Below are 15,101 nucleotides of genomic sequence, written 5' to 3' on the forward strand. Positions count from 1 at the left end.
CAGTTCAAGGCTGTGGACCCTCATCAACATTGGGTCTCATGTCTGGTCCTCACCTTGCTGGAACCGGGGCGGACCAGGAGGAACCTCCTGGTTGGGGTCCACAGGGGGCTCAGGAGTCAGGGTGTCAAACTGCTCCCGGCTGATCATGTTGACTTTCTTAAAGTTTTCAACTTCTTGCTGCAGAGGATGTGAGATGGGCGGGGAAAGAGGGCAAGTCAGCAAGCTGCTCTAGCCGGCTTAGGAATCAAGACTGGCGAGAAGTGGGAGAGGACAGCTCCCCCGTCCACATACATGGCATTCTGGTCTCCAGGCCTTCAGGTGCCTGTGGCCACTTGACCATAGTTACCCAGACAAAAGAATGCTAAACAAAGGAGGCCAGCACATAAGACTGAGCTCACGCTGGCAAAAGTGCTGGAGTTAGCACAGGCTCTTTCCTAGTCATTCCAACAGCTCCTTATGTACCTTCCTGCCACCATCTTGTCACAGTGGCCAGGCAAGTCTCTCTCCTCCACCAAACAGTTACTACTCAGTGCATAGATGCCCAACTTCCACCAAACATGCTCGGTGCAAAAATTGACTTATTTTTGAGGTAAGAGAACACCAAGACTGAGATCCACCTTCCCATTGTAGCTGAGTGTGGTGCTGTGCTTTTGTCATTGAGGAGAGATTAAGAAAGGTTGTCAATGTATATGGCCAGGCTGGCCTCAAACCACGATGCTCCCAACCTCAACCTCCCAAGTAGCTAGGATTATAAAATTGAGTCACTGGCACCCGACCACAAGATGTCTTCTTTTCAAAAGATCTATTTTTTAAAAAATATTTTATACACTCAACATAAAATATAGGCTTTGAAATGTTTATACTATCTAATTATGACAGTCTCATTTTATTCTCCATCAGTGTCTAGCCAACTTTAAATAAAATACTGATGTCCAGGACAATAAATCCTCCTCTATGCAATTCAATAGGGTTCATGTATCTATTGTTGCATTAATGGCCCAAGAAGGTGTAAACCACCATCTTCCTCTCACAAGTGAGTATATAGGCTTTGGACTGGAGAGGGTCTTCCTTTTCTCCGTCTATTATTGGTATCCCAGGCTGCATATTCACTGCTACAGTTGAGCCTCACCTTAATCTGGGAATACTCAGGTTCAAACTTCTCAGTCCACAGGTCCTGCTCATAGTAGAAGAGCCCATCATTAATGACTTTGGCCAGCTCAGCACTCATCTTGGCCCGAGAGGTATGGTTGCCTGTGCGGTCCCCACCAGGGTGCCGGCGCATGTATGGTGGTGTCTGGGTAACAATGAGGATCTTGTTGACATCCCGGTCATCAATCTCATAGTCAGAGTCCTCATCAGACCAGGCAGTGAAGGTATTCTTTCGTCCATCCATCTGTTCCATCTCTTCATCGAATAGGAAATCGAGTTCTTCTTGCTCATCCTGGTCCTTAGCCATCAGCTGCTGGGAGAGAAGCTGCTGAGGCAAAGAGGTTGGGTGGGCGAGTCTGGGCTCCTCTGACTTCTGAAATAGGACAGACCAAAGACAGAATCACTAGGGGGGGTCTTTGAATCAGGTTCTAGTTTTGTCATGAGAGGAAGTTCTGGCCTGTCACATAGCCTTAGTAACACTAACAGGTTAGTGTTCCCTCCCAGGAGTTGGCTTTAGGGAGAGAGAATGCCTTCATGCGCAGAGCCCAGTTCCTTCACTCACAGCTCACAGAACCATTCACAATCAACTAAGAAGTGAGCATAAACCAGAAGTTCAACAGGTTGATTTTTCCATTTATCCATCTTGTTTTATGATGTATTTAGTACCTGCATTGGGACCTCTCAACAGCAAATCTTCAATGCGCTGATGGATGAGCAAGGACCCAATAGTACCAGGTCCTTAAAAGGGCAGGATAAATTAAGATTAAAGTTCCTCCACTTTAGTAGGATTAAAAGTCTACCAGTCAGCCAACTGCAATGTAATATGGCAGAGACTAGAAATAGTTCATTGGAATACAGAGGATGCTTACCCACCTGATGTGGGCACGACTTCCTAAATTCTAGCTATGAAAGGATCAACACAAGTAAGGTGGATGAAGACAGGGACAGAGAGTGCCAGGTAGAAAGGATAGTATGCACACAGGCAAAAGAAAACAGGATGCTTTTAGCAAGGAATGTCAAACTGCTCCCAGGTGATAGAAGAAAACATTTCAGAAGGTCAATAAGACTGAATTTATCTGACACTGAGGGAGAAGCATTTGTCTACCTCATATGCCTCCAAGGCAATTCCTTGCTATGCAAAGACCTTCCCACATAAACCCCAACTCTATCTCTTTTAAGCTCAAGATAAGCCAACCAAGTAGTGGCTCCGAAGATTGCAATTCTAGGACTGAGCAGGAGGGACAAGGGAGAGACTAATAAATCTGGCTCTCTCATCTTTCCAAAGCCTTGGTCGTCTGAACGCTTTATAGGGGCCTTGTTCATTTACTGTCTGTCTTTATCCCCATTATTCCTACTTGGGAAAATACAACACTTTTTAAAGGCAATAGTCAGAACAGAGAAGGAGTTCTGGGGATCAGCTGACACAGACAAGGAAGGAGACAATAGAACCAGTCAATGTAAAATGCATGAGGAAGCTAAGGGTTTTGTAGATTCAAAACCTAAGGTCATCTCTGAATCACCTCACAAGCTCCAGACCCAAGGTCTCCAAAGCAAAGGAGACAGGGAAGATAAGTTCAGTGCTAGAGGCAGTAGTTGTAGTTGGAGATTGAAATACTTCACCTACAGTAAGTTCCATCTGTACTACATACATACATTGCTTTACTAATGCTAGAGTAGTTTGACCATGCTTTCCCATTTTAAATCAGGGAAAAATGAGGTCCTGAAGTACTCAACCAACTTTCCAAGGTCACTAAGCCATCAGCTCTGTAAACCTGTGTTCTAGTCTAGACTCAATCAGTGCATTTACCACATCTGTTCCCTCTCCTCTGCTTCTACTAAAGGGATGAGGGACTTACAGGATATTGAGAACAAGTTCAGGAAAAAGGCTCTCTCTGGAAATGCAGACTCAGGGAATGAGATGAAGCAAAAACACAAGCTAAGACTCAAGAAACCTGGGCCATTGCTGTATGACTTCTTCCTATGGAACAGCCACTCAGGAACTTAGCAGAGCCCAGCATCCTGAGGAAAAGTCCCCCTCACACCCCAGTGGAAACAGGCCAAGCTAACTATCCTGTAGTTGCTCCTGGTCATCTCACATTAGAACCCTGAACCACCTGGGTTCATACTTCTTTTTGTGATCCCTCTTCCAAGCATTCCAGTCTAGGGTCCTCAAAGCCAAGGTAAGTTCCTCACTCACCCTGGGTCGTGCTGGGGAAGGTCGAGGCCTTTTCTTCACTTCAATCCAGTTCTCAGAATCCAGGTCAGGCAAGCTAGCAGACAAGCCCTTGGGTAGCGTCTTCAGGTTGCTGACCTCCTCTGTTTTGGTTGGCACCGGGGTGACAGCACGGGGAGAGCCAGGAGCTGACTCTGAATGGTAGGAAGATAAGATCCTCATCTCTCCAGTTTTCATCATCAGACCAGTACTGAAGATGTTTGCCAGAGGATGAGGACAAGAAAGGAGCATCTAGGGAGCCGGGAAGGTGGCTCAATGGTAAAGCACTTGCCTTGCATGCCTGAGGCCCTGGGTTCGATTCCCCAGCACCACATAAGCAAAAAGAAAAAAGCCGGAAGTGGCGCTATGGCTCAAGTGGTAGAACGCTAGCCTTGAGCTGAAGAGCTGAGGGACGGCGCCCAGGCCCAGAGTTCAGGCCCCATGACTGGACCCAAAAAAGAAAGGAGCATCTAGATGCTGGAAGGGTACCTACCTGTTTCCTTTTGGTAGTGCTGGCGGGGAACAAACTCAGGGCAGTTGAGAAGCTGAGAGAAATCAGTCTGTGAATAATCTACGATTGGAGGACCAGGCAGAGGCCACTTCTCAGGCTCTTCCCTCCTACGGACTTTCTCATCAACAATCTCCACCACCTTGCTGTCCTTTAGGGCCTGTGGGGGAGGATGAAGGACAGAAGATGAAGAAGAAAGACTAAGATCTTCAAAAAGATGAACAACTGGGTCCCTAAGAGCTTGGCTAATAGTCCAGGGACAGTAGTCCTATTAAGTATTTGGCACCTTCCTCCACAGACAGGCAGACGTGTGAGATGTCCAAACTTGTACTAGGGTAAAAACATCAAAACCAAACTACCCATTAACCCTGTAATTCTACTTCCAGTAAGCCAAGGAATACTTGTACAAAGAGGAAATAGTTAACAGTAAGATTTGGACTTAAAGGCCATATATAGAAAACACTGTAACAAGGAAAAAAAAAATCCTGAAAACAATCTATCTTGTCATCACATTGGCAACTTAAATAATGGTTCATTCATTCAATGGTGGATCAGACATTTAAAAAGAAAAAAAAAAGTTTTTAGGGCACCAATGGTTCATGTCTTTATCCTAGCTACTCACGTGGCTGAGATCTAAGGATCACGGTTTGAAGCCAGCTTGGGCAGAAAGGTCCCCATGAAACTCTGATCTCCAATTAACCACTCAAAATCCAAAAGCAGAATTAAAGCTCCAAGTGGTAGAGCATTAGCCTTGAACAAAAGAGCTCAGGGACAATGCCAAGCCCTAAGTTCACACCTTCTGACCAACCCAAAAAAAGAAAAAGCAAGTATAGATCAGTATGTATTAAATCCCTTTTGTATTTGGATTTTAAGGTAAACTACTTATAGTTGTTATCTGAGAATATGGATAAATTTAAAAAAATTTTGAAATCTTTTAAGTGAATGAAGGAAAGGAAAATTTCAACATGTACTGTTGTTGAGAATGCAAAGGCGAAACCTCTACAAAGGAAATTGGGCAATGTCTAACAAAATTACATATGCATTCACTTTTATTTAGCCATTTCTGCTTCTGAAAACCTGTACCAAAAATACACTGGCAAAAATATGAAAAGCTAACTGCTGATGTATTAATAAAAGACTTGAAACAATTAAAAATGTCTAGTGGGCAACAGTTTAAAAACCCTACAAAGTAGTGTACCACACACTTATAAATAGGATCTGGGTATATGTTCCTATTTTTAACCACTTTGCAGTTACTTCCCAGATACATAAAGTGAAAATAAAAAAGAACTCAAATTGGGTGCCAGTGGCTCATACCTGTAATCCTACTCAGGAGGCTAAATTCTGAGGATTAAGGTTCAAAGCCCGTTGGGACAGAAGAGCCTGTCTCCAGTTAATCAGCAAAATATGAAACTCAAGAGGTAAGCCAGCCATGGGGGAGGGGTGTTTGCAAATGAGAGCCAAGTCTTGAGTGCAAGCCCCAAAACGACCTTCCTCTCCCTGAAAAAAGAACTGAAGAATTTATGTGTGGTATGTTACTTATCAAAGAAAGGGGAAGGATACAAACGTACAGACAGGCATTTGCTTCTATTTTTTCTTTTAAAAAGTATTTTCTTGGGGCTGGGAAGGTGGCTCAGTGGTCAAGTGCTTGCCTTGCATGCCTTGCCTGGGTTCAATTCCTCAGCACCACATACGCAGAAAAAGCCGGAAGTGGCGCTGTGGCTCAAATGGTAGAGTGCTAGCCTTGAGCTGAAGAGCTGAGGGACAGCGCCCAGGCCCAGAGTGCAGAGTTCAGGCCTCACAGCTAAAAAAACAAGTATTTTCTTATTGTATTGAAGCAGGATCTCAAAATGTAAGCCAAGATGTAAACCATATATGTAAGCCAATGTATGTGTGAATCAGACTGACCTTGACCTTGTGATCCACCTGTCTCCCAAAATGCTGCATTACTAAAGTATGTGCACTACCGGATTTAGCCTATTTTTTTGTTTTGGTCGGCTGGCTTGAACTCAGGACCTGGGCACTTTTTGAGGCTCCTTTTACTCAAGGCTAGCCCTCTACCACTTGAGCCACAGTCCCATTTACAATTTTCTGGTGGCTAATTGGAGATAAGTCTATGGACCTTCCTGCCGGGGCTGACTTCGAACCCTGATCCTCAGATCTCAGCCTCCTGAGTGGCTAGGATTACAGGTGTGAGCCACTGGGGCCTGGCTTAGTTTTGTTTTTAATGGAAGAATCCAGAAAAGGTTATCTCCTACATAAGGTAAGAAAGAGGAAAAAGTGAAAACAACAGAATTTCAAGTTAGATTTATATTTGTATATTTTGACTATGAAACTACTGTTTTAGATAAATTAAAAACAAACTAGAAAGTTATGGAGGGGGTCAACACATTCAATTCCTAAAACTCGAGCACAAAATGAAATCACTGGGAGAAAATGAAGTGACACTTAAAAAAGAAATGTACTCCTGGGGCTGGGAAGGTGGCTCAGTGGTAGAGTTTTGTATGCATGAGGCCCTGGGTTTGATTCCTCAGCACCACATAAGCAGAAAAAGCTGTAAATGGTGTTGTGGCTCAAGTGGTCTATAGAGTGCTAGCCTTGAACTGAAGAGCTGAGGGACAGCACCCAAGCCCAGAGTTCAGGCCCATGACCGGAAGGAGAAAAAAAAAAGAAAGAAATGTACTCATTACCTGACTTATGTAACTGTAACCTCTCTGTACATCACAATAAAAAATACATCAAGTGGGCGCCGGTGGCTCGTGTATGTAATCCTAGCTACTCAGGAGGCTAAGATCTGAGGATCGTGGTTCAAAAGCCAGCTCAGACAAGAAAGACCATGAGACTCCTATCTCCAAACCACGAAAACACTGAAGGGGTGCTGTGGCTTAAACAGTATAGAGCTTGCCTTGAGCTGAAGAGCTGTGGGATATTGCCTAAACCCAGAGTTCAAGCCCCACAACCCACCAAAAACAAAAAACCAACAACAAAAAAAGACATCAACTTAAAGGCATAACTAAACAAATGATTCCAAATACCTTGAAATTAGTCATCTAAGTTGAAAACAAAAACTTTTCAGAGGCAGTATTTTTATATGAATAAAACGTGTTATTTGCATAATAAATATGTAAAATAAGACATATGAGTAATTATGTTCATGCCATTAGGAATTTCTGGCAGCCAGGCAGCATGGTTCATACCTATAATCCTAGCTACTCAGGAGGCTGAGACCTTAACATTATGGTTCAAAGACAGACCTGGACTTCTTTCAGACTCTCTAATTAGCCACCAAAAAGCCAGAAATAAGAGATGTGATTCAAATAGTGAAGCCTAAGCCTTCAGTAAAAGAGTTCAGGGACTTAAAATTCAGGCTCTTAAAGCCCAAAACCCCTAAAACAAAACAAAAAACAACCAACCAACCTACCAACCAACCAAAAAATTCACTGGTTTTCATCCCCTAATAAAACATAAGCATGGGGCTGGGAAGGTGGCTCAGTGGTAGAGCGCTTTCCTTGCATGCATGAGGCCCTGGGTTCGATTCCTCAGCACCACATAAGCAAAAGAAGCCAGAAGTGACGCTGTGGCTCAAGTGGTAGAGTGCTAGCCTTGAGCTCAAGAGTTGAGGGACAGCGCCCAGGCCCAGAGTTCAGGCCCCATGACCTCCCCCCCAAATAAGCAAAAATAATCAATAGTAGCTTATGAGAGAGAGAACATGAAATAACTATGTAGCACATCATTATCAGATAAAACTTTTTTTTTCTTTTTGTAGAGAGTAAATCCAAGGTCTCAAGTGTCCTACTACTTGTGCTACACATATCCCAGCAATCCTTAAAATACTGTTTATTTACTGAACACTTACTGGATACTACGTATACAAAAAAAAAAAGTAGAGTAGAGGAAAGGGGCCTGATAAGAACTGAAGAGGAAAAATTACACTAAGCTTATAAATTCTAGAAGTACAAAATTTCTTCCAGTTTTACTGTATAATGAAACTTGCTTGCCAAAAGGAAAACAAGCCATATAGTCTAATAAAAATGATGCATAACATCATGGAATTCCCGAAAATGGCTTATAAAATGCCTGTAGGGCCAGGTGTGGTAGTACACACCTATAATGCAAGCTACTACTCAAGAGACTGAGATGTGAGGATCATGTTTGAAGCTGGCTTGGGGCAGAAATTCACAAGACTCTTATTAACCACAGAAAAGCTGTTTTTTGGGTCCGGTTGTGGGGCCTGAACTCTGGGCCTAGACGCTGTCCCTCAGCTCTTCAGCTCAAGGCTAGCGCTCTACCACTTGAGCCACAGGGCCACTTCCGGCTTTTTTTCTTCTTTTTTCTTTTTTGCTTATGTGGTGCTGAGGAATCGAACCCAGGGCCTCATGCATGCAAGGCAAGTGCTCTACCACTGAGCCACCTTCCCAGCTCCAACAGAAAAGCTGTTAAGTGGAGGTTTGCTCAAGCATTAGCCTTTAATGAAAAAGCCTCATAAGAGCATGAGGTCCTGAGTTCAAGCCCCAGTACCAGCACACATACAAAAAAATTGCTTGAATGGTATAAATAATTTAACTCCACTGGTGGTCAACTGCCTAGCTATACAGTTCCTTTTAAGAAACATCATAGCATTTGCATTAATTAAGTCCATTTCTTCATTAAAGTCCTCTGTTTTCTCATTTTTTTGGTTGGTTGTGGAGCTTGAACTCTGCACCTCGGCGATGTCCCTCAGCTTTTCAACTCAAGGCGAGCATTTTACCACTTGAGCCACAGTGCCACTTCTGGTTTTCTGGTGGCTTATTGGATATTAAGTCTTATGGACTTTCTTGTCTGGGCTGGCTTTGAATTGTGATCCTCAGATTTTCATCCTCCTTAGTAGCTAGGATTTCAGGCATGAGCCACCAGTGCCCGGACTGTTTTCTGTTTTATCTGGTTATCTTCAAGTTTCCTATCTTTATCTGTTAAGCAATTTAGTTTTCACGACTTGTTTTTAATCTTTTTCTAGGCTTGACAATTTCAAAGCTTGCTTTTTTCTTGTCAGTTTCTAATTGTTCTCTAGTTTTGCTCTCAAGTTCTACAAATGTTGTTTCATGCTCACAGGCTCCTCTGTTAGCTGAGGAGATGTTATTCTATCACTTCTGCTGGCTCTTGAAATACCATTTTATCACAGAACTCTGAAACTACTGTCTTTCCCCCCAACATTATATTGATGTCTGAGTCAAACAGCTGCTTTGTTTTTAGGTGTCAAAACTGGGGCCTTGAGTTCTTGCTCAGCTTTACTTGCTCAAGTTTGAACTCTACCACACGAACCCTACCTCCAATCTGGCATTTTGCTGGTTAACTGGAGGTAAGAATTAATCTCAGGGGCTGGGAAGGTGGCTCAGTGGTAGAGCGCTTGCCTTGCATGCCTGAGGCCCTGGGTTTGATTCCTCAGCACCACATAAGCAAAAGAGAAAAAGCCGGAAGTGGCCTGTGGCTCAAGTGGTAGAGCGCTAGCCTTGAGCTGAAGAGCTGAGGGACAGTGCCCATGTTCGGACCCCCCCCCAAAAAAAAATTAATCTCAGAAATTTGTCTACCTGGGAAAGCTTCAAACTGTGACCCTGAGATCTCAGCCCCCCCCCGCCACCCCCACCCCGTCTTTTCTGCCAGTGCTGGGGCTTGAACTCAGGGCGTAGGTACTGTTCCTGAACTTCTTTTGCTCAAGGCCAGCACTCTACCATTTGAGCCATAGTGCCACTTTTGGAATTTTCTGTTTATGTGGTACTGGGGAATCGAACTCAGGCCTTCATGCATGCTAAGCAAGCACTCTACCACTAAGCCACATTCCCAGTCCCACTATTTTTTTTAAACAAAAACAAATCCAACATTTTATATCATATTTTATTTTTGTGTGTGTTGGTACTGGGGCTTGAACTCAGGACCTCATATTCTCACTCAGCTTCTTTACTCAAGACTTAACACCTGAGCCACACCTACACTATGGCTTTTAAAAAATAATTGTTTTATTGTTATCATAAAGGTAATGTACAGAGGGTTACACTTATAGCTTTTTGCTGATTAACTGGAGATAAGAGTCTCCTGAAATTTTCTGCTAGAGCTGGCTTGTAATCTCCCTGGTGCCAGGGAGAGACTCTGAAACTTGAATCTGATCATGCCTCTAGATCACCAATTAACTCTTCAAAAGTAGAATTATAAATGAACATGTTAAATGACATTTCTGTCCTGTGAGGAATGCAGTCCTGTACAGGATATACAACCCAATTTACTTATGTAATAAATCACAAGGAGAAAGAGAGAGAAACTTAAGACATCATGTGAGCTTTATCTGAGTTCAAACCCCAGTACAGACAAAAAATAAAAACAAGTAATGAATGAACACATTCTATTTGGGTCCTGATCTTCACAAACTGTTTTTTTTTTTTTTAATTTAAAAAAAATTTTTGGAGTGAATTTGAAACAAACCAGAAATTTGGTGATATTAAGGAACTGTTAGTATTTTTAGGTTGATAATGGTATTGTGGTGGATGAAATGCCAGGCTATTAGGATAATCTGCAAAGTAGTATCAAAGGACTGGAGGAGGGAATAGAATAAAACTCGCTTTAAGTTGATACTTGCTGAAGCTGGTCATGGGTTCATTATATCATTCTACTTTTGTAAATGACACTTTCTGTAATAAGAGAGAGAAGGAAGGCAGGAATGAAGATTTATAGCTAAACCTTGGTGATTTAACCGGTTAATTAGGAGGGAGGCTTTTCTGGTGGTTCTGCTTAGAGGAAAGCTCCAGCCCCGTAATTAAGGACCCTTTCTTTTTTTCCCTTGCACCCTAGTCCCAAGGAGTGAGACATACCGCAAAGATGAGTGAAATGTCAGTGGTTAGGGCCTGCACACGGTGGAAGGAAGCAATAAGAGTGATGGGAAGGAAACCATCAGCATCCATTTTCCGTCTCAGGAAGAAGTCTCGCTCTAAATTGTCCACGCTGAAGTAGTATTCACTATGTGAAGGGGAGAAGAGGTGTCACTGAGGGACCGTTGATGCTTTCTTTGTCAGCTATCTACCCCAGCAATCTCATAGCCTTTCACCTGCAGTCCCGCAAAGGACTACACAGAAGATGGTATCCCTTTTATTACTCCCCTACTTGGGTCAAATTACTTCTGCTCAGTCTTTGGGCATGATGAGTAAATCCTTTATCCTTTAAAATCCAGACCCCATGTTGTTGGCCACTTTCTCTTCTAAAACACAATTCTGCATTACAATGATATATTTTTCCTTGGCTCTTCCTTTCAACTATGAAAGTTATTGGAGTGACTTAGAGCACAGCTTTTGCAATGAGAAAAGAAATGGACTCAAATCTCTGTTTTGTTACTTCCTAGCTGTGAGACTCTGGGAAAGTTACTGAGCCTGTTTGCTTGACTATAAAATGGGGACGAAAGACCCAGCATGTAGGAATTCTGCAGTTAAAAACTACAGGATTAAACATGATAATGCCTGTAAAGCCCTGAAAGTGGCCAATAGTGAGGACTCAGTAAATGTTTGCTAGCATTCAGACAATGCTGTCATCACAATTGGAGCACAGAAAGGAGTAGATTCCAGTCATTTCCCCTCTGTAGTGGTAGTTTCTAATTTAAGTAAATATGGTTTTATTTCTGTCACCAACAAAAATTATAAAAAGTTAGCTGGAACTAAGACGAGTTGCCTGTGATTTTTGGCAGTTGCCACCAAGGAGTACAACTACTGCTAGCATGAAAAGATCCTGTACAGCCCCTTCCACTACCAGCTACGGCCCTCTGACAGCCTTTAAGATCTCATTAACGCTTAGGAAGCTTCTGGATACTCACATCTGGCGTTTGATGTAGTCTTTGAGTAACTCCTGGTCCACACTGTAAAGCTCAGTACTACTGACATTGTCAAAGTAGTAGGTGATGTTGTTCATGTACTTGGGGGTACGAGGCCCCTCAGTACCATCAAATTTTCGGTAGCCAAACTGGTAGTCAAAATGGGCTATGGGAAGAAATGGGTGTTGTAAGAGAGAGAAGACCTCTGCCCACTACCCCCTGCCACACTCCCTCAGATATCCCGGAGCCCAAAGGGGCCTCACGTACTTCGAGTGCCACCCCGTCCACGTCCCCGTCCACGACCACGCCCCCGTCCACGGCCACGGAAGGAAGCCCGCGCCCCACCAGCCCCATCACTCTTCACACTCGATGTCTCATCCTGGTCGTGCCAGGCAGGCTCCGGTTTGGTCTCTGGTTGCCAGGCTGGGGTGGGGGGGGCCACAGACACAGGCATGTAGGTGGCAGGCTCAGACCCTATAGGGAAAGGGGGCACTGGGTCAGGCCTGAGGGTATCCCCATGTTCAGACCCTCCACAGTGCGCAGTACATACCTTTCATCTCCCCACGGTTAGCAGATGTGTGTCTCGGCTCCTGTGGGCGAGTGGGGCGCGAGGCCAATTTCTCTCTGGGTACTTCAGGCTTCATGTCTATTTGCAATGGAACCCACTTGTGTTTGTTCCCTGGGGATGGTACGGGCACATGAGAAAGGCTTCCAAGAGGCCTAACCCACCTAATTAATCTATTTTCCTGGACTTGGGCACAAATTCCAGTTCGGGGATCCTGGGCAAATTTCTTTCCTTCATACTGGACCCCCTTTTTCATCTCTAAAATAAAAAAAGGCCAGTGGTCCTCGGTGTGATGGAGATTCCTAGTTGACTTCAATACTGATTTCTTCTCAGTCAAAAATCATCTTCTGGGGCCAAACACATGGCTGCTCAAAACAAATACTTTCTAAACTCCTAAGTTTTTGTTTGTTTGGTTTTTTTTTTTTGGTTGGTCATAGGGCCTGAACTCTGGGTCTGGGCGCTGTTCCTCAGCTCTTCAGCTCAAGGCTAGCACTCTACCACTTGAGCCACAGTGCCATTTCTGGCTTTTTCTGCTTATGTGGTGCTGAGGAATCAAACCCAGCGCCTCATGCATGCAAGGCAAGCACTCTACCACTGAGCCACCTTGCCAGCTCATAAGAGTTCTCTTAAAGCTCTCTCTGCTTAAGAGAGAAAGTGAGGCCCAATCTAGGTGGAGGGCCTAAAAGGAAAAGAGCTACCCTTCCTGCTACCTATAGTGAGCAGGAAATAGGGAGCCATCCCGAATGCTAAAAAGGCCAACACTGAAGGCAAGATGAAAGGAATTAGAATTGCTACATAAAGCCCAGCTATTCTATGAGAAGTATGCATACTTCATTTAAATCACTTATGGTACATCTTTAATAATGGGGCAGCCAAACCTGTATCCCTATCATTTTGGCAAGTTTCTAGAAACTCCTAGAGTAATATAAACCTTGTTTTTAAGAGCAGCTGATGAACTGATGAGAAAGACAACTGCTGTCCCCCCACAGTGGCCTACAGCAACCAGCTACCCATTTCCTGGAAGAACCCTCCAGCAGCCCTCCGGAGTTGACACTTCACAGTTCTCCCAAGTCCTACTCACCTTTCTTCTTCTGTCCACCTCGCTGGCAGTCTTCATCCCCATTCTTTTCCTCTCCTGATTCGTCTGACTTGGTTTTGGGGCTCTCCTTACTATCGCTCCCCTCTCCTTTCTCCTGTTCTTTCATGTCCTTCTTTGGAGGCAGCTTACGAGTCGGCTGAGGTTTGTGGGTCTGTGGCTACAGCAAGAAGACAAATGGAGTGGGTGTGTGAAGCCACTTGGGACAGAAGGGAGGGAGGTAGGAAGTAGGAAGACAGGCACAAAAGTTCCAGCATGTGATGAAAAACTCCCTTTTTCCATGTGATTCTCTTACAGGAAGCACAATCACACAGGCTAAGATAAACTTGTCTCTCCAGCAAACACCTGGGGCCCAATGTTACTCTCTACAACAAGGATTATTACTACTGTGTTATATTCATAGTCAGTGGGATGGAAGAAATGCTGGCCCTGGCCTGTCTGTACCATCTCTAAAATAAGGATTTCACTAATGAAGTGGCCAGTCAGCGAACAAAGGATTCAGGCCACCAGCTCAGAACAAAAGTACTGAAATGAGAACTGATCAGGCCCCTCTCTGATGGGGTCCAAGAGAGCTGTTTAAGCTATAGGTCTGTTCTCAGGCTAATATCCACCTTTTTATTTCACTAGAAATCTAAGTGCTTTGATGAAGAACTACAACACACTTAAGTTCCAATCTGCATTGAGCCAGCAAGGGCTAGTCTCATCTGTGAAAAAACTGTTATAAAAGGACCCATTTCTGAGTCACTGATAGGGTGAAAAGAGATAATAACTAGATGGTACTTGGCAGTCCCTGACACAAACACAGGGTAATTCCTAGCCATTTTACTATTGCTTCAATGTTGCCTGATTGTATTCATAACTGCCCCCCCCTTTTTTGGTCATGGGGCCTGAGCACTGTCCCTGAGCTCTTCAGCTCAAGGCTAGTGCTCTACCACTTGAGCCACAGCGCCACTGTGCTGAGGAATTCAACCACAGGCCTCATGCACGCAAGGCAAGCACTCTACCACTGAGCCACCTTCCCAGCCCTCCACCCGCATTTTTTGAGATAGGTTTCACTTTGTTGCTCAGGGTCTCCAATTGCCCCCCCCTTAAAAACAACAACATAGCTAAGATCAAATACACTAGAAGCCTCCAAATGCAAATGTGTTTATGTTGACTGAGTTCGTGTCTACCCACACTCACCTGCACACTTTTGTGGGCTATCTCTCCAGGTGTGGGCCAGTTGATTGCATCTCCAAAGTCACCGACCTGTAAGGCACGTTCTATGAAGGCCCCAGGGGAATCCTGCTTCCCATCTTCAGCCCCTCCCTCACACAAGGACCATTTCTACTGAGCCGGGATGCCCACTAGCACCATCCACACACTACAACCCAGAAAGGGCCTTCCCTGCTGTTCAGAAAATCGAGCAGCCCAGCAGCAGTCACTAACACAGGAAGAGGGTACCACCCCAGTAAGTCTACAGGGGCTGCCCAGCTGTCATCCTCACTTACCTTGCTGCCTTTGCGTTGCTTGGGAGCCGCAGCCCTTACCACCTTGGCTGGAGCAGAATGCTCTGTGGTAAGAAAGGAAAGAAGAAATGACTGCAGAGTCTATGAGCAGAACCACCTCCAGCCAGGTCCTCACCCTCATCCTATCAAACAACCTACAGGTTCTCAGAAGAGGAAAACATCAGTAGTGATTTTGACATCTCCTTCCTGAAGGAACTATGGAAAGTGACATACAAAACCCTAAGATCAGGCGGCGGGGGGG

At 44.3% G+C, this 15,101-nt stretch overlaps 1 protein-coding gene across 1 annotated transcript in view; it reads right to left on the reverse strand.

Annotated features, from left to right (window-relative positions):
* Larp1 (La ribonucleoprotein domain family, member 1) overlaps positions 1 to 15,101 on the reverse strand; it is a 28,448-nt gene that overhangs the window by 12,970 nt on the left and 377 nt on the right. The window contains exons 2-12 of the mRNA XM_013035826.1: positions 14,843 to 14,941; positions 14,535 to 14,600; positions 13,338 to 13,512; positions 12,242 to 12,370; positions 11,959 to 12,165; positions 11,695 to 11,857; positions 10,706 to 10,850; positions 3,855 to 4,029; positions 3,347 to 3,516; positions 1,130 to 1,522; positions 54 to 177 (exon numbers count right to left, since the gene is read on the reverse strand). Coding sequence (XP_012891280.1) covers positions 54 to 177; positions 1,130 to 1,522; positions 3,347 to 3,516; positions 3,855 to 4,029; positions 10,706 to 10,850; positions 11,695 to 11,857; positions 11,959 to 12,165; positions 12,242 to 12,370; positions 13,338 to 13,512; positions 14,535 to 14,600; positions 14,843 to 14,941 — 1,846 coding nt within the window. The remainder of the gene's footprint in view (positions 1 to 53; positions 178 to 1,129; positions 1,523 to 3,346; positions 3,517 to 3,854; positions 4,030 to 10,705; positions 10,851 to 11,694; positions 11,858 to 11,958; positions 12,166 to 12,241; positions 12,371 to 13,337; positions 13,513 to 14,534; positions 14,601 to 14,842; positions 14,942 to 15,101) is intronic.

The sequence above is a fragment of the Dipodomys ordii genome, unplaced genomic scaffold, assembly GCF_000151885.1.
Source record: "Dipodomys ordii isolate 6190 unplaced genomic scaffold, Dord_2.0 Scaffold224, whole genome shotgun sequence".
Lineage (NCBI taxonomy): Eukaryota > Metazoa > Chordata > Mammalia > Rodentia > Heteromyidae > Dipodomys > Dipodomys ordii.